This window comes from Zootoca vivipara, chromosome 12 (genome assembly GCF_963506605.1).
Source record: "Zootoca vivipara chromosome 12, rZooViv1.1, whole genome shotgun sequence".
Classification (NCBI taxonomy): domain Eukaryota; kingdom Metazoa; phylum Chordata; class Lepidosauria; order Squamata; family Lacertidae; genus Zootoca; species Zootoca vivipara.
In genome coordinates, this window is record NC_083287.1 from 35,099,757 (window position 1) to 35,119,478 (window position 19,722).

Sequence of the window (19,722 nt, forward strand, 5' to 3'; positions counted from 1 at the left end):
CATGTGCATTACCACAGAGTCCCTTTCCAAGCTCTTCAGTCAAGATTGCCAAATTATTGCAGTCAAGACTGATACTCTACATGGCAGGGAGGAGGAGGTTGCACTCAGGATCAGATATTCCACCTCTTCTGCTGCTGCAGCCTGCCTAGCTGCCTTCCTTGTGCCCAAACCTTTGTGTGGTGTGGGACTTCAAAACTGCACCAGTGGGCAAGCATGCCAGTCATAGCAACACTGATCATAGCAACCTGTTGCAAAGCAAGGAATTCCAGCCGTGGAGGTATTAGGAGGGATATCAGGGAGTGGATTAGGTTTGGTAAACCCAACTTCCCTGTGTTTTAAATGCATCGGTACTATTTGCACTGGAAGTTGGTCTATTTGGATAAAGGGGGCATTGCCACACCAACCTCAGCCTGTCCTCAGTCAGCCCCCACCTGCTGCTTTCCAAGTTACAGCCAACCAGGGGGGCAGCACTGCCAGCTAGCTCCTCCCCTCCTTAGTCTCTGTGCTGTGCTTTACAGAACTCAGCAGGGAGGAGGAAGATGGGGACAAAAACAGTTGCCTTTGCCTGTCCTTGGCTCTAGCTCCCCCTACTGTTGATCTTCCTGCCCTCTGCCCTATCAGTCCCAATGAGAACCAGCCACCACTAGTCATTCCTAAAAAGCTAGGTGTGTTTTAATGTCCATTGTCCTGTTTTTGTAGTCAATTTAACTTTGCTATGCCATTTCCATATTCCACAGTAGTACAAATAACCCTTTCCCCCACACTCACAGCCACATAATTCGAGCTACAGTTCTGGTAGAGTCCAAAAGCCATGTCATGAATGGTAAGGGTGACCCGGCGTCCCAATGGCACCATGATTCTCCATTCGCATTTTAATTTGTGCAGGGCAGAATTTGGGTAGTTGGGGGACGTAAATGTCCCAACAGTGCCGTGGAGATCACCTCCACACTCTGGAACGACACAAATAACAGGCAGTCTGAACTGATGTTTTCTGGGAGAGCAAAATAAAACGTATAGTGATTCTGAGGAAAGGTCAAACAAAAGGTCAAACACTCGGGTGTCTGCAATGGTTGCCTTGTTTACCATTTTTCGTCTTGGTTCATAATTAAGGCAGAAACTAAAATCAGAATATCTTACACTGTATCTTCGACTTGAAAAAAGATTTGCCAATAGCAGCTGGACTAGAAGAAGACACACCCAATGGCATGGAATAAGCAATAGTCAAAAGGAAACCACAGTGTTTTTGCAGCTCACCTTCAACACTAGCAGAAAAATGTAGTCTGAAGCCTGGAGCATTGATGGATCCATCAGTGGCAAACTTAATGTAAGCCAAGTTGCTGGAGGTGTCCAATGCATTGGGTATACTAGCACCACAGTATTTACCTAATAAATCCCCTAGGTAGTTAAAGAGAGGAAGATAGAAAGAGAAAGAGGCGTTAATAAAGAGGGTGAGCATCTGATCTGAGGGTCTCGGGTTTGATCGCTGGCATTTCCAGGCATGGCTGGGAGAGAGCCCTGCCTGAAGAGTTGGAGAGACACTGTCAGTCAGTGACAGAGCTGAATAGATCAGTGGTCTGACTCAATGTAAGACAGCTTTCTGTGTTCCAGTCATTTTATTTAGTTATATTTACTTGCACTTTACTTGTATTCTGTGCATATTAGGCAAAGCTGCATACTAAAATATGTCCATTAGGAGAAATTTGCACTAAAACACTTTCCTCCTCCACCACCACCTGAGACCCATCTTCATGTGCCTCCTCCACAGGAGGTCCAGAGGCCTCTAACATTCATCAGAAAATAGAGACACTCTAGCCTCAGCAGTGGCTCCCCATTTGTGAAATGCTCTCCCCAGGGAGACCTGCCTGGCACCTTCATTTAGGCGCCAGATGAAAACGCTCCACTTCAACCAGGCCTTTGGCTGATGAACATTTCATGTCATTTTATGTGTTTGTGGGAGGCGGGGGGTATTGGTTTGTTTTTGGTTTATTGTGTATTTTGTGTTTTTAGTTTGTGTTTTTATGCTGTGAACCACCCTGAGATCTTCAGATGGATGGTATACATATTTTAATAATAATAATAATAATAATAATAATAATAATAATAATAATAATGCCATTTATCATTAGGACTTTTCAAGCAAGCAAGCATGCAAATGAACGAACGAACAAACAAACAAATAAACAACTGACATTTCTGGGATGGGGTGGGGCGAGGGATAGCACAGAGAGGATTCCAAAGTTCTGCCCCAGTTGCCTGCTCACAAGGACAGCCATGCCCTACTCAGAATTGTAATGACTTTAGGAGAAAATCGTATCAGACTGTTAGTTCTCTGCACATGCAAGGAAGAAAGAGTAACGGCATGGTTTCACAGACCTGACGCATACTGTTCTCGAATTTCCAGGTAGTCATATCCACACTCAGATGAGTTCTGGATATCTAGTGCTTCAAATCGAATGGTGAGAAAATGACCCACAGGTCCGTGGAGAAACCATTCACACAGCAAATTGTCTGGATAGTGGAGATCAGGGAATCCGGCACTTTCAATGACTCCGTTTTGTCCCGTCAGTGTTCCACCACAAACAGCTGCAAAGAAACAGAGTCTAATCACTGAAATGGTCCTACGTATTCCAGTCTTCCATTTAAAGATTTGGGATCAGTAAAAATGCTGGGTATTATTATTTTTTCATTTTACCTCTTGAATACTTGACATTGAATCCAGCGTGTGGGTCTATACTGTCTGAACGAAATCTCATATATAAGGTAGAGCCAGATGACCTTTGAATGCCTGGTAAAGAATTCCCACAAAGCTTGGCGATTACTGGTGAATTGGCGTCGGCACCATCTCGCAATTCAAGGTAACTTAATGTGCAGCTGAGAGAAGGCAACAGATACATTTAAACTGGTGAAAATTGCTTTGCAACATTTCAGGAAGTATCTGAAACATGGAACTAACATCCTTCAGTGAATGACATGGTAGCTGAATTCTGAGCGAGGCAGGAAAAACAGAGACAGACACCCCAACAATCAATAATACCTAGGGTCACCTGAGATATAAATCAATTATAGAGCAAGAAGTATCCAAATTGGTCACAGCATTATGGAGAGTTTGCTCTGCAGTACTTTACCCTCCTATCTGAAGCATGATCAAAAATGGCTTTTGAGGGCTGGGTTAAAAAACTGAATTTAGAATGCTTAGTTCTGATTCATTAAGTGCCAATTATGAATGCAATTAGATCAATCAAGCATTTTTGAAGTCTTTTAATTAAAAATCACTGTAGGAAGTGTAATTGGGACTATCTTCAGACACATATGGCTATGAAATCGACCGTATCATAAGGATGATTTTTTTCTTCTCATATATATTCAGTGGGAATGCTTTTAGGGCATATAATTGTCCCTGAGTATCAGCAGATGGAGGAAGGAAGGAAGGAAGGAAGGAAGGAAGGAAGGAAGGAAGGAAGGAAGGAAGGAAGGAAGGAAGGAAGAAAGAAAGAAAGAAAGAAAGAAAGAAAGAACTCGGTGTAGGATTGCAGGGAATGTAAGATGAAGAACATTTCTCCTCTATTATTTCTTCTTAATGGAATATACAAGGCAAACAAAACTGATAATATAAAGATTCTTAGAAACCTCTCCCCCAGAAGGTTCTTCACATTTATTTTAAAGTTAACAGTACATCCTAAATGGGGATATAAATGCTGTATCCTTCAAAAGACACCGAATTTATAGCAAATAAAACATGCCTGTGAAACAACTGACACAGTCATGCTTCCACTGATGCAATGCATGTAGGTTAGTGGTGGGGAACCTGTTGCTGGACTCCCATCTCCTAACTGTCCCAGACAGTATGGCCAGTGGTCCAGGATGATGGGAGCTGCAGCTCAGAAATATCTGGAGCGTCACACGCTCTCAAGCTCTGATATAGCCCTTAAAGAAGAACATAATGCTCAGCTAAGGCAAAGCTAGCACTTGCCCCTTCCTTAGGTTGCTAGTTGCCTCCCTACATGTCTTTCTACCTTTCTAGCAGGTTTCAGGAGATCCCACCCTGGCTGTCAGACATCCTGGTTCCTCTATGGCAGGCATCCCCAAACTTCGGCCCTCCAGATGTTTTGGACTACAATTCCCATCTTCCCCAACCACTGGTCCTGTTAGCTAGGGATCATGGGAGTTGTAGGCCAAAACATCTGGAGGGCCGCAGTTTGGGGATGCCTGCTCTATGGCATCACCCAGCTCACCCAGGCTCCTCTCTTCTCCGATAACTATGATTCATTTTTGAGACAGAAGAAAGTGTCGATTGGGATGAGAGCTCTTCCCCATCATGTATCACTGGAATATCCCACCATTTTTAATGGGGAGACATTTGACAAGCAGAGAAACAGACTGAATGTTCTGGAGGAGGGTCCCTGCTAGCCTGCAGTTGCAAAAAGGCCTCCTCCCCCCAAAGCCAGCGGTACCATTTTGCTTTACTGTAGCGTAAGTACAATACTGATTATGTTACAACCATACATCTGCTAGACAAGAGCAGCCACTGCGGTGCCATAGAGCCAATGTCCTGAGATCAGTGTTTCCATAGCTTACTGGGATGGTGCACAGGTGGGCAGTGGTGCCCCAGCAGAGGTGCTGGAATGGATCCACTGGTGCACCCGCACAGCACCCCCCATTGCCCTGCCCTGTCCCTGCACCATCTCAATAAGTGGCAGCAGCATTGGTGCCAGGAGAGCTCTGCTATACCACCCCACCATGCCAGTCACTCCTGTCTTTAGATTTAGAAGAGGAATAAAAGCAAGAACCCCATTACATTAACCCCCAACCCTCCATGATAGCTTCAGGAAATTTAAAGAAAGCTAATACAACAATGTGCTCCTACTTGGGTGAAGACTGGATATCAAAGTGATCTTCAAACTGCAGCTCCACTGCAGTCCCACAGGGAGAAATGATCGTCCACACACAATCAGCATGCGGTGGGTAATTGCCAGGATGGCCAGGTGAAGAGACAAATCCTGAGGGGTTGGACTGGCTGATATAGAAGTTCCCTCCACAAGCTGGAATCAGAAGATGAGGAGGAGCTGGTTGAATACTATAAGGAATGTGTATAATAATGTCTCCTATTATAAACACACCAAAATGGATCATCTATGAGACTCACCTTAATTTTCTGGTATCATAAGGACAATACATGATACATTCTTCTGTTGTTGTTTTTGTATGTGTGTGTGTGTAAGTTTTGACATTAAATCGTTTATAGCTTTGGTTTTATCAGTTCTGCCCTTCCTTTCAAAATTAACACACAGATGCTCTCTTCATGAGTCATCCTCATGGAGGGGACTTCATACAATGATCACGGCATGGGGCCATGCCACTGTCCCTGTCCCCTGGATGCATATGCATCAGCAATGATATATGCAGAGAGGAAGACCTGCCTGAGAGCAGTAGCTTGTGCATAGGTTTCTATGCAGTTGTGACACCTGCATGGTTGGGAGTCTCAGCTGCGTGGAAGTTCACATCCATGCAGATGTTCATGCCTAGCTTCCTCCCTGCAGATATCTACACCAACACACTGACGTCCAGAGAGTGGGGCCAGTGACATGCCCAATGCCTAGGGGCAAGACCAGCGGCATGCCCTGCCCCTTAAACTGGGTCATTTGTAAAGGAGGCAAGTTTCTCCTCATATGCTATATGCCATAGAGACTTTGTAGCTGTTTCCCTACAGGCATTCATAAAACACCAACTGAGAAATATGCCAGTGTGGTCCTTCACCAGAAGTATTGGAAGAGGTAATGTGCAAATGAGGTCCAGGGATGTATTTTGACCAAGCTGGTGCTCCTCCACTCAAGCAAGGACCCCGGCACTGAAGCCATGCTGAATTTTTGCAGTATACCAACAGCTATCAACCATGATGGCTAAATGGGCTTTCCAATGTCACAGACTCCCAGTTGCTGGGGGGGGGAATTACAGAAGGAGAGAGCTATTGGTTTCCTGCCTTGCTTGTAGGCTTCCCTGAGGCATCTGGTTGGCCATTATGGTATGACGGATGGTGGTCCAGATGGAGGTATGGTCTGAGCCAGTTGGGCACTTCTTAACCATTTAATGTTCCTGTCAATCATGGATCCCGACATAATTTGAGAACCACTGATTTGGAGTATCATGAATGTTTCGGTAGCCCCTGTTTGTATTTAGTGCCAATACTCACCAAGACCCTTTGCCTCGTACTTCAGTTTGAAACCTTGCCCTCCATTACTGCTATCAGAAAGGAAGTGGACAAATAGCTGGTTGTCTGTGGTGTACATTGTAGAAAGGGAATTGCTACCACAAAAGCGTCCATTCCTGCTGCTAGGTCCTAACGGTGGGGCAGAAATATCTGGTCCATTCCTAAGCTAAAAACAAAAACAAAACATTAAATGTGCAAGATGATTTATTTCGTTCTCACAACAAATCTATGAGAACAAGCTATTACTTCCCATTTTAAAGATGTGGAATTGAAATGGACAGGTAATCCAGGGGAGAATTGGGATTTTAACTCAGCTGCTTCAGGCCTAAGGCCTTTTAAGATGTCAGAAAGTCAATAACCCACTATAGGTTTTGTGTCTCAACCCATAAAATGAAAAGGGGAATGCTACTGTTTTATGATGGGAACTCAGGGCTAACAAGGAACCAGTAAGAAGTAAGCAAGCTCATTACTGGTCCATAAGGTATTCTGGACACAAGCCAGTTAAGGCTTTAAAGATGGTTTTATCCAATAACTCCCTCCCTTTAGCACATGAACTTCTGCCTGTGTAACAGAGTTTCCTCTCCCTCCCTTTTCTATGTGCATCCCAATCTGTTCTGGGGTTGAGGAAAACCTAGAACAGGTTGGAGGGGTTCATGTGGGGAAGGAAGAGGAAGGCCTTTGCTCTAATGGGATGACTTTATTGGATAGAACCACAACACTATAAACTGATGCTCAGAAACAAAAGAGTAACTGGCTGAGCTATTTCAATATTACTTTCCTATTGTCCTCACCTCAACATAATCTCCACGGCTGCAGGCAGCATCTTCATTTATCACCTGGAACAGCTCCTCAGAATGGATGCCAACGATGAAGCCAACAGTAACCATAACATGCCAAGAACAATTAAGGTTAGGAGGATAGGTTTGCGGATAGTTGGGTGAAGTGATCACACCACTGTCTGTGTACAAATAACCACCACAACCTAAGTTAAAGGAATAAGACTCTGTTAAGGAAAGGACTGTTTACTTTTATTTTTATTATTACATTTCATTCCTATTCTGTCCAAAACTCTGAAATCTCAGATTTATCCGTTTGGTGCTTCTAGCTCTTATAGAATCATCCTCACAAAAGCAGTGCATATTATGAGTCTGGGCCAAACTCGTTAACATACATGTTTTCAGGCTCAATTAATTCATTTGTAGGAGATCTTCTACTAGATCTTTGCCTACAGATTATGCCAGTCACTTTAATTACAGAGGCAGGGAATGGGATCCAGCTGGCAGGACAGAGCCAGAATGGCACGTTTCTCCATGGGCCACCTTGACAGGTGAGTGTGGCTGCCCACCTGTCAGCCACCTGATGTCATACAATGTCAGGTGAGTCTACATTGAGCCTGCGGTTTTCAAAGGTAGAATTGGGATGTGCACTCTTGGTGAACTCCCAATGCTTCCTTTGTGGCTCTGACCTTAACTCAATTTGTGGTTGCAAAAAAATAATCATCATCATTTGCAGTTGTGGCTTGAATTCACCCTGGGGCTACAGCTGCAAAGGAAGGATTCAGAGCACCTTAGAAATATGCTCCAAATTCCCGCTTTCTGGCTGTGGTTCAGCACTTTTTGAATGTGGCACCTTTTCCTGCTGCTTCATGTACTTGAAGTTAAGTCCCATTGTGGCCAATGAGGCTCTTACTTCCAGGTAGCATGTATAGGATTGCTGCTGTTGTGCTTTTTCCACAATCAAATTTGTCACTAATATATCTTGAAATACAAAAATTTGAGAACTAATTCTCTCTAGAGCCAGATATTATGTGTAACATGTGGTGCTCGGTGCTTCAGCAAAGGTTTGTTTCATGATTCACTGGCTACTTGCAGCCAAACCTATCTCTCCCACTCCAGTTTGCTGCTGAAAAGCCAAACCTACAACAATTGGGGTGCTATTTCCTTGACATGGGAAGCGACAACTTCTTCTGAAGCAACTGTAAATGTTTGGAAACGTATGAAGGACTAGGCATCTCCTCTTGTATCATTTTAAGATTCTGTAATTTGATTATTCTGCTTCTCCAGGACAGAGGTACATTAAAAAATAATCATCTTGCAACAGTCTAATCCTGTTATCATATACATCTGGGTTCCTTCCTTCCTTCCCTTTTTTTCTTTCTTTCTTTTTTGCATTTGTAGGGACTTACAAAAATTTTTTTAACTACGTAAGAACAGTTGCACTGTTTTGTGGTATGCAATTCATTTTCCTTTAAAAAGAAAAAAGAACCCACAGCAGTACAAAGGCAGCTTGCAAATCTTACCATAATAGAGAAATGTTTTCTTACTCTGCATTTCCAGGCAGATATCCAGGCAGATATCAACAACAATAATTGTGCAGTGGTTTTGAAGTTACACTTGAAAATTGGGTGAATTTAAGATTACATCTCAAAAAACATGCACCCTTGGGATTCACAACATTTATGTGTGTGTGCAGAGGATTATTGCCGGACAGGACAGGCAACAGTACAAAAAATAAAGATATTCTATAATCACTTCCTTCCAGTCCCCCCCACCCTTAAATATGCAAAGGCACTCAAAGAACAGTTTTAAATGACAACTTACTTTTGTGGTAAGAAGCATTAAACCCAGCACCAGTAATACTTGCATCTGAAGTGAAGTGGATGAACAAAGCATCCCCAGTGGATCTTATTGGTCCAGGAACTTCACGACCACATAGAGTGGCCAGGACTGGTGCAAGGCTGTTGTCTCCTATGGGAAAAAAAGGGAAATTGCATTTTCATACTTCCATTACTTGTGAAAGAAACAGCCATGTTTTATTTGGAGAGGCAATGTTAGAGCTGGAAGTTCTCCGTTCACCATTTCATTGGTAGCTAGAAGACGGACTGGTTTGCATGCAACACTAAGCCAAACCATGACAGCATAGCTGCCAAGTACCCCATTTTCCCCGGGAAACCCCCGTTTTTACTTACCTTTTCCCGGTGGCCCCCCGTATCACTTTGTCTCCCATTTTTCTCCGTTATTTTCTCCTGCCGGCGGCCAATTTTTTCCTGATTTGCCCTTCTATGGGCACAAAAAATGGCCGCCGGCTTCAAAAGTCGCATCTACGCATGACCGGAAGTGCGTAGACGTGACTTCCGGTGTCAGCGGCGGCCATTTTTGGTGCCCATAGATGGGCGGGCCGACACCGGAAGTTGCGTCAACGCACTTCCGGTCATGCGCAGAAGCTACTTTTGATGCCGGTGGTAGCCATTTTTGGTGCCCATAGAAGGGCAAAGCGACACCGGAAGTTACGTCGATGCAACTTCTGGTGTCACACGGCTGCCGGTCCCGGATTCTGGAGTCCGGGACTTGGAAGGTAAGCATGACAGAGTCCGGGACTTGGAAGGTAAGCATGACAGTGGGAATCCATGAGTGTGTGGGTACTCACAATGAAAACCATGGGCAACTTTTTCCTCGCCATGTTTTCCTGCTGCGGAACTAATCAGAGCTAAGACATGGTTTGGCTTAGTGTTGTGTCAGACCCTAGGGTCATGGTTTGTCTCTCTGTTCAGACTTTGTGGCAGGTGCTTGGTGGCCTTTGGAAATACTTCTGTGTGGCATTTTAAAATGCAGTGGTATGGAGCTGCAACAATAGCCTCCCGGCAGCACCACCACAGCTACTTAATGGAAGAAGGAAGGGGGGGGTGAATTGGTGCCGAGGTTGAGGCTGTGTGAGTGCACCAGCAGAGCCAATCTAGCACTCCTGGTGCTGCACCCATACGGCCCTGGGCCTTGCCTTCTCCATACCCTCCTCCTAGTAAGCAGAACTGACACTGCCGCTAGGAAGCTATTGCTGTAGCTCTGCTCCATTGGATAGCCCTATCTGATGGCAGAAATCTGTGAGAGTCCCCTACTAGAGGGATGAGCCCCAGCTCACCATGAGTCTAACACAATAGGGGAGGCAGAAGACATGCAGACACAGGAAGCTGGCAAGGATGAGAATTGCAAATTGCATAAACCAGGATTTCCATTTGCGGCCCACAACTATGGAAAGGTGCCAGTGTTTCTCACCATCTCTCAGGACAAGTTTATCGTAGTTGCATGAGCTATGAGACTCAATATCCAAGGACAGGATGTTGATCTCCACTGTTGAGTCTGGCGCTCTGATAACCCATGTACAATCGGCAAAATTTCTGTAGTTTGAAGGCCAGTCCGGTGAGAACAGAAATGAAGGCGTTTCACTGGTTCTTGAGAAACCCCCACAGGCTCCTGACATGAAATAGAAAATCACGGGTAAAAATAAATTATTTTTTCATCCTGTTTAGTGACAACACTATTTGTTTCTCTTCCGTGTTTGTTTCTATGTACTGTAGCCCTCTAGATTGCTAGATTACAGCGCCCATTGATCATTGGCCATGTTGGCTGGGACTGAAGGGGTCCACTGGTGCCCTATCCCTGCTAGAGTATGTGTACATGTGTGTACAACATGTCCATGCATGTATTGGGCCCACCTAATGTCTTCTTGATACAAAATCAGGGCCTCCCCTGATTATTTTATTATGTGGGCAGGGAGCGGGCCTCTGTTGCTCCCCAACAATTGGCCTTGCATTCTGACACTGAGGTTCAACGTAGCCTTTTATGGTGTGGTGGAGTCTCCTTCTTTGGAGGTCTTTAAGCAGAGGCTTGACAGCCATATGTCAAGAATGCTTTGACGGTGTTTTCTGCTTGGCAGGGGGTTGGACTGGATGGCCCTTGTGGTCTCTTCCAACTCTATGATTCTATGATCCTCCATGAATTTGTCTAACCCGCTTTTAAAGGAATCTAAGGCAGTGTCCACCATTGAATCTTGTTGCAAATATAATGTAACTGAGCTGTCGCATCTACCTGACAATTAATGCAATCCCTCTTACTGCCAAAACCACCTCGTATTGAACAAAAGGTTTACTATACAATAGGTAGCTAATCTTCAAGATAAATGCCACAGGTGGAAAAGGTGTTGGGGTTGTGATTTCCTAGGATATGAGTAGAGGTCTATGGGCTTAATTGTGTTGCAGAGTCAAGCCTGTCCTCCTGCTTCTCTGTCTTGTGCTGTGCTATCACCTGCTCCTTGATTCTGTATGGAAAAGCCAAGGCAACACTAAGCTGGCATGCGTACTGGCATGTGCACTAGAACGGTATGCTCTCAAATGTTTCACTTGGCTTAAAAGCATGCCTGAAATAAAGTTGACTACCACTGAATGATAGCAGACTGACAAACATACACTTTCATTGTCTGCCTTCCTCTCAGTTGCTGAAACGAAAAGGTTATCCACACCGACAGGAGACCAACCTATAGGAATGCCAGGTCCCACAGCTGTAGGTGCTTCCACCACATTCCAGTCCAAAAGGAAGCCCTTTCCATTTACAGAAAAATCAGAGGTGAACTGGAGAGTAACAGAGCTTCCAGAAGAGGTGAAAGAAAACGGGGCTACACCACAGTACTTTCCTATGAGACGAGAGTGTGTGTTGGGCCCATCATATACCTGCAACAGTGAGAATAAAGATTAGTAACACACTGATGGGGTTTTTTTTAGATGCAGAGTCAACATTTTTCAGGATACACTTTTCTGAGCAAATTTCCCACAGTTCTCTTTCTCACCCCCTGAGGAAAAGAAGGCCACTTTTCAGATTTCCCCCCAAATTGTTGTTGTTGTTTAGTCGTGTCCGACTCTTCGTGACACCATGGACCATAGCACGTCAGGCACGCCTGTCTTCCACTGCCTCCCGCAGTTTGGTCAAAGTCATGTTCATAGCTTTGAGAACACTGTCCAGCCATCTCATCCTCTGCCGTCCCCTTCTCCTAGTGCCCTCAATCTTTCCCAACATCAGGGTCTTTTCCAGGGAGTCTTCTCTTCTCATGAGGTGGCCAAAGTATTGGAGCTTCAGCTTCAGGATCTGTCCTTCCAGTGAGCGCTCAGGGCTGATTTCCTTAAGAATGGATAGGTTTGATCGTCTTGCAGTCCATGGGACTCTCAAGAGTCTCCTCCAGCACCATAATTCAAAAGCATCAATTCTTCGGCGATCAGCCTTCTTTATGGTCCAGCTCTCACTTCCATACATCACTAGTGGGAAAACCATAGCTTTAACTATACAGACCTTTGTCGGCAAGGTGATGCCTCTGCTTTTTAAGATGCTGTCTAGGTTTGTCATTGTCATTTTCATCCCCCCAAATACTCCCCCCAAATACTCCCCACTTTTTGTGTTAGCAAAGACTTCCTGTTTGCTTCTGTCAGAAAGGTTCCCCCCCCCCAGGCATCTGGTTGGCTGCTGTAAGAACTGAATGCTGGTCTAGATAGGCCTTTGGCCTGATCCAGCAGGGGTCTTCTTATGCTCCTATGGTGGGAGGATTGAAGTGGTTGCATGTGCGGCCAAAATACTGTTTCAAGCCCCAGTCATTTTAAGTTGAGATCTAATAATCTGACAGTTCCTTTCGCTTTGTGACTTATTTGTACCAGAGTTTACCAAAATAAAAAAAGTTTGCAAGTTCAAGCCCCACCTTCAGGTTGTCAAAGTAGCAGCTATACACATCTTCAATATCCATCTGTGTGAGTTGCCCATGGACCACTTGTGTTGTGTTGGCAGTTATTGTCCACCGGTAGTTGGAGTACTGAGGGTAATTTCTAGGCCACAGTGGAGATGCAATTTGTCCACTGCTTCCCACCACAGTATTTCCAAACACTGAAAAATGAGAGGTGGTTGTTACTACTACTACTACTACTACTACTACTACTACTACTAATGTTCTGTTGAATGATTCTGTTATGTAGGTAAAAGAGGGGAGATTTTCTTCGAGATTCTGTCCGCCACCAATTACTGCCTCCAATTACTTGCCTTAAGTTTCATTTTTCCTTGCAAGGCTTTGCTATTTTAACTTAACAATAAGGTTAAAGATCCATAGATGCCTACATGCCCCAAAATTTAAGCATGTGGGTACAGCCATGGACAATGTGTTGGGGCTGCACAGCTCACCTGACTTTCCTCTAGGAGAGCCACTGCTGAATGGCAGGGTGGAGAAGGGGGTGAGGGTAGGTGATGGTGAGGTTGGCACAGTGCAGAAGGGAAATCCTGCCAGCATGTTTGCACTGTGCCAACCTTGCAGCTGCTCTCCTTTCCAGTACTGTATGCAGCAGTGACTCAGCCGGAGGGAGGTCAGGTGAGTGGTGAAGCCCCACTATGCTGTCCACTCCTACCTGAGTGAAGAGGGACCCTGAGTTGTATCAGGGTGTCCTGATACAAAAGAGGGCATTGCTCCTGCACATTTAATAGTTGTATGGAAAGGGGGATTTCAGCAGGTGTAGTCTTGTTTTTAGAGTTGAGTCAGTGTACTAGTAATCCACCATTTTTTACTTTCTGAATTTTGTACGGTAGCTTTCCCCTTCCACGTTGCCAGTGCATACCTGCCACCTCTACCACAGACACCAAGGGCATCTGATTAAGAATGCAGCCAATGGCAAATCACATGCTCTTATTTGATGTAACCTTTACATTGCCTCTTCATATTTTATGGATTTTTGAATCCCAGGGGATTTATTTATCTTCAGTACTTATATCCTACCCACAACAGGTGTGTGTGTGTGTGTGTGTGCTAAGCTATCACAAAGTTAAGGAAGTTACATGATGCTACATGCTCCAGAAGTGAAAACACAGCAATATAATCAAGGCATACGTCTACACATATCTTTCTTTCCTTGCTTGCAAATGATCTGTAAAGTGATCGCTTCCCTTTGAGTTCAATATTTACTTACTGTGAGCAAATGTGGCCTGGAAGCCCCTTCCATCACCTGAGCCATCTGAGACAAATATAACCCACAGGCCATGTCCAGTGATAGACGTATAATTCTCCAGCAATGAGTCACCACAGAATCGTCCCACCAGCTGGCCACTGAAATTGCCTTCTCTAATTTCTAGGTAGTCCTTGGAGCAGTTGCCACTTGCTTCCACCTGAAAATCTCTGTTTTCAACAGCAATGTGGGCACATTAATTGACTTAACAGTGCATGGGATAGAATATAAAATACAAAGGGAAATGAATGTTCTGCATCGACCAATGATCTCTCAGTGATTTCACACTTTTCCTCTTACAAGGGTCAGTAAAATGCTAATGATATTTAAGGGCTCCAAAATATTCTGTATGAAATGGGATCCAGTCCATTTGCAGTGTAACGCATATGGGAAAAGTTATCAGTGAGCCTCATCACATTATTACAAAATGGCGGCTATCCTGTTATACTGTCTACTTCTATATCCTATCCTTTCCGTGGGTGGTATACAACTTAGTTTTACTAAGTGTAGACCCATTGAAATGAATAAACCTAGCTTAGTCATGGTTGTCAGTTTCAGTGGGTCTACTCTGAATTAGTTGAATACCACCCATGGTATCCTGTTCACCCTATGTGCTATCATGCAGGGTTTAAGGCATCTGTTTACCACTCCACACATCTGGAAGGATGTGCTCTTCAACTGAGATGAACCAGCTTGCTTGACACACTGGCATTAGTAAGTCAATTAACACATGTTGGCTTGTGGATCCTGTGGCGTAATGCGTCAGTGCATCTGGATGTTAACCAGCAGGTTGGTGATTCGAGCCCAACCTGGGATGGCTGTTGGCAGGTTTCCTGCATTGCAAGGGGTTGAACTAGATGGCCCTCGAAGTCCCATCCAATTCTATGATTCTATGATTCTAATCTAGACAAATGCAGTGTTCAGAATTCTTTCAATTTTAAGGAAATGCCTAATTTGGGTTTTTTCTGGGGGGGAGGTTCAGTGTTTATTTTGCTTTTCAACTGCATGAAACCCAAAGGAAAAGCTCCTTGCCATTTTAAAGGTTCTGGGTATATTTTTAGTTTTATTTTTTGTCCATGGGTGTGTATGCATTCCTTGCAAAATGCATGACTTCAAAAGCACATGCAATGGGTTCTGGCTTAATTGCTAAATGAAAGATGCTGAACTGCAATTTTGTCTTAAATCATACGTTTGCTCTTATACAGAAGTTGTTCTTTCTCATCCAAGGGTTTGTAGGGAATAGTTGATGTTTCTGAGCAGGGATTATATAGGATTCTGCACATATTTACAGACCCTATTTCCTTAAGACACATTGGCCAAGTCTTATTGTGAGCATGGGAGAGGGGATTAAAAATTGGATCCTCTACATCTCAAAGTTTCACCAGCAACAATTTGGCTGACTTATTCATTCTTGAACAAATTGGCTTTGTCATATGTGTACACCAGGAACTAATCTGAACCCTGCATGCTAGGTAAACTGTATTTTTCCTGTATCAAAATTGTATTCTGTATTTCAAAGGTCAGCCATGAATAGAAAATCAAAACCAGAGTTTTGTATGGTTAACATGCACAAAATATCACTACTCAGATTTCCTTCCAGTTTAAGTGGGCCCATATTAAGTGTCTTCAGGGCACTTCCGCCCATCTGGACACACTTCGAACTCATTTAGAGCTTTTCTTTGGAACATGCTAGAGGAGCAATTTTGCAAGACCAATATTCAAAAGATAAATAGCTTTCCCCAAATAAAAAGATACAAAACTGATAACAGACACAGCAGATAATAACTGACATCTTAAAGACGGTTCAAAGACCTCCTACTACTTTGTGATTTTCCTTTCAGTTATGAAGAACTGGGAAGAAACTGCACACACACACACACACACACACACACACACACACACGTGTGTGTGTGTGTGTGTGACAGAATGCTGTGGGTGCTGGCCTTATTGGCACATTTGTGGGTGCATGCCATTAGATTTAATTGCTTAGTGCACTAATGTGGATGTACTTGGTTTTTTGCCTAGAAGGAGTGTGCACATAGAATTTCATGATTTCCTCAAGGAGATAAGGATGAACTGCACCTGCTTCATTCCACATTGTACATTCATTTCTTACAACTGTGCAAGAGACTCTGGACTAGGGGGCGAGGGAAGTATTTGGGAATGAAATACCAGTTCAGTTTGGTAAATCATAGACATGTACTATAATAACTGCTTGATTAGTCTGGGATATATACATGTGTTTGTTTTGCAAGAGATCCTACAGAGGCAAAAGAAGGAGGATATCTAATAATCTCTCCTTGTTTCTGCTATGCCAGAGGAGTGGCATTTACAGCATAGAATGCAATTGTTTCAATGTCTACCATGATATGCTCTCGATAATGCACGGCGGAAGAAACAGACGGCAGGCCCTTTATGGCCACTACTGTGTTCTTTTTCCAAGTTGTTGTTGTGGGCACCGCTACACTTCTGCATGCTGGTAATTACATTTCCTACTAAACACAGCGTTTCCTTCCTGGAGCTCCATTAAAAGGCTGAACAATAACCCTTTGGAAATTCAATTTACGTGAAAGACAGCTGGAGCCGGTTGCCAGGGGAGACCAGAATGTTCCAGACACATTCAATATTTGGCGGGTAAGGCTCAGGGAAGTTGGGGCTATTGAAGGCTCCTCTCTCCATATGGAAGGTACCTCCGCAGGCTGCAAAGGAGAGAGGGAGAAATGAGCTGCAAGAAGACCAATGGAAAAGGAGAAAGATACTGCAAGCAGATTAGAGATTTTGATAGCCACGAAAACGTGGGAATTCCCTTTTGTATAGCTTCTTGAGAAAAGCAAATATCTTCATCTCGGATTTATGACTCAGAAGAGGAAATCCTAGCTATAGGAAGCTTTTCTAGTGGATCAATTTCTCTACTCTTGCACATTGTGGGGCTGAAAGTTTTCCACGGTCCTCATATGGCACTTTTGCATTAAATGAAAGGTGCAGGCTAGAATACATTTTTTAAAATGTTACACTGCGGACTCCTGCCTAGCAGGTGGCATCGAACCGCAAAGCTTTAAAATCTAGGAGTATGCAGGCTTACCAGATGTTGATGCAGCAACAATGGCATGGAAACCTTTGGCAGTATTGCCACCATTGGAGATGAAATTGACAGACAAAGCACTGCCAAAAGAAGTGACAGGATGTGGAATGGTGGTGCCACAGTAGCGTCCTGAAAAGACCAACATAAGATAAATTAAATGTTTGGTAGACCTTTTGAGGGCAAGGGGTCCTGTTTCATCCATTAATCATGGGCCTGTCCTCATTTCTTTATTTTTTCTGTTTAAAGAAGCTTACTATATTGCTCTTCAATGGAGCTTCTGGGATAGCTTCCAAAATGAAGATACAGGTGTCAAGGGCCTTACTACCTGTTATACTTATGGCATAAGAAGCCCTCACATTTGAGGGGATTAAATTCCATGTCAGGTACAGAAGAGGGGAGCACTGCACAAATTCACCCCACACCTGGTATTAAATGTCACCTATCTTCCATCCATTCCCAACTTTAAAGGTCACAATTTTGTCTGCAAACAAGTGAATTTGCTAAAGCAATAATGATTATGATAATAATAATAATAATAATAATAATAATAATAATAATAATACAATAATAATATTGCAACAAAATAAGTAAATGCTAACATACCCTGCAAAGGTGCATCATAATTATCCCCTTCTTGAATTTCTACGTAATCAGTGCTGCAATTATGCCATCTGTCTTCAGTTTCAAAGTCAGTAAATGACATTGTGACATGATTGACTGTTGAGAGAAAGATATGTAAGGGAAAGTTTTACATTTCACAAAAGGAGGACCTGAGTTAATGTTCACATTGAAGGCTGGCTATTTATTTATTTGATTTGATTTTTTTCTCACCAGGATAGAACCACTTAATCATATTGAGATGGTTCAGACATGCATGAACTCCTTCTTGCCACTATTTTTATGCACAGCAATCTCCCTTCTCTTTTCCTGGTCTGGGCATATATTCACAATTCTATCTGCAAATGAATGCTAGTTTCAAAGAACTGTGGGCTCTTTTGTGCCAGCACAAGACTTGCATTTGCCCTGTTGTAATTTGAGCTTTATAGCATTCAGCACAACCTTGAAACCTTATAGTTGGGGCACTTAGGGACAGAATGGCGAAATTGTACGTTATCTCATTTTGCCCCAGATCCTAATTTTTTTCACATTAATTCCCACTCAGAAAAAGATTTAAGTGTCCCTTGGCCATGCCCATCTACCAGGATGCAGGACTTCCTGCAAAGAGGAAAAGAAGGAATTTTGCATTGTTATCACAGATGAGGGGAGGATGTTAGTCATTCAGCCTGCTTTCCCATAAGAGAGGGATGTGTGTGTTGTTAACTTACATGGTTCCTGAGCTCGGATAATCCAACTGCAGTTCTGATTGTTTGGGTACTTGGCCGGGTACAGAGGAGAGGAAATGGCTGCACCAACTGAATCAACTTCCAAGACACTTCCACATTCTTTGGAATAAAAGATACAAATGAACATTAGTTAAGGTGTGATATAAAACTGGGCTTGGAATCATGATGAAATTAGACCTTCCTTAAAAATCTTGCAAGTACAGATGCTGACAATATGTGGCGAGGCTGCTTTCTGGAATCTCCCCAAATCACTTCCCATAATGGTCAAATATCCACTTCCATCAGTGGTGGGCAGAAGATAGTTTGCAATCTACTGACTTAGATTTCTAGGTACATCAGCAACTGTTTCTGACTCTTAATAGTTTGACAAAAGGTTGCTTTCCTCTGAATTAGATTGCTGAGCTAAAGAAAGCTTTGAGGGAAGCCAGGATATTGCAGCCGGGTTGTTAGCAACAATGTTTCTTTTCTTTTCTTTTAACTTACTGGGTTTTTCCTTGAAAGGTTAAGAAAGGGAGATACAGGCTGGCATATAGATAGCAATTGTATCGTGTTGCATGCATGATGAGAACTGACCACACAATAAACACCCAGTCTGGAAGTAACCCTAGCTAGGCCAAGAATTAAAATATATTCATGACAGTGAGAAACTTGCCTTCAGTGAACTGAGCCCTAAAGCCTCTGAGATGGACAGTGCTGTCAGAGCGAAACCGTACAAATATGGTATTTTGGGTGGACAGGATAGGAGAAGGTCTCTGCTGCCCACAAACTTTCCGAAGAAGTGGAGCTTCAGCATTGGAACCATCAAATACCTATATAGCAGAGCAGTATATATGATTAAGGTTAAGAACTTCAGAACAGCATGGCTTATCTACCAAGGCGAAAATACACACTATGTGAATGTTGTAACCATAGTCTGGGCAGCAAATAAAAATAGCCAGTTACATCCGAATTGTACATGTACTGTACTAATACCAGGTTTCAGATGTGATATTTGAAATTTGTTTGTGGGGAGATTATACAATGTAGTATCAAACAAGTGTTACCCTACACTTAATTTTCCTTATTGCAAAACGTCTCTTGGGGAAGAGGGTTTGTTTCATAGGAACTCCAAATCAGCCTTCAATGTGCATCCTGAATTTGTCAGGATGTGATTGAATCCCACGCCAAAATAGTGGCAGTCTGGAAGCTGCCAGAAATATTGCTGAAATTGAGGCTTTACCAGGTGCCATAGCTGATATGTGTTGCTATTTAGCATTTTTAGCATGGTTGAAAATTTCTAAGGGCACAGTACAGG

General features: G+C 43.4%; 1 protein-coding gene across 1 annotated transcript in view; it reads right to left on the bottom strand.

Moving 5' to 3' along the window:
- The window catches only part of CUBN (cubilin), a 138,948-nt gene that overhangs the window by 30,887 nt on the left and 88,339 nt on the right, over window positions 1-19,722 (bottom strand). The window contains exons 33-49 of the mRNA XM_035129760.2: window positions 19,081-19,237; window positions 18,411-18,527; window positions 17,689-17,802; window positions 17,086-17,214; window positions 16,570-16,702; window positions 13,968-14,173; window positions 12,719-12,900; window positions 11,513-11,705; window positions 10,255-10,452; window positions 8,806-8,952; window positions 6,997-7,187; window positions 6,188-6,371; window positions 4,865-5,039; window positions 2,693-2,871; window positions 2,374-2,583; window positions 1,255-1,395; window positions 769-950 (exon numbers count right to left, since the gene is read on the bottom strand). Of these exons, the coding sequence (XP_034985651.2) occupies window positions 769-950; window positions 1,255-1,395; window positions 2,374-2,583; window positions 2,693-2,871; window positions 4,865-5,039; window positions 6,188-6,371; window positions 6,997-7,187; window positions 8,806-8,952; window positions 10,255-10,452; window positions 11,513-11,705; window positions 12,719-12,900; window positions 13,968-14,173; window positions 16,570-16,702; window positions 17,086-17,214; window positions 17,689-17,802; window positions 18,411-18,527; window positions 19,081-19,237 (2,838 nt within the window). The remainder of the gene's footprint in view (window positions 1-768; window positions 951-1,254; window positions 1,396-2,373; window positions 2,584-2,692; window positions 2,872-4,864; window positions 5,040-6,187; window positions 6,372-6,996; window positions 7,188-8,805; window positions 8,953-10,254; window positions 10,453-11,512; window positions 11,706-12,718; window positions 12,901-13,967; window positions 14,174-16,569; window positions 16,703-17,085; window positions 17,215-17,688; window positions 17,803-18,410; window positions 18,528-19,080; window positions 19,238-19,722) is intronic.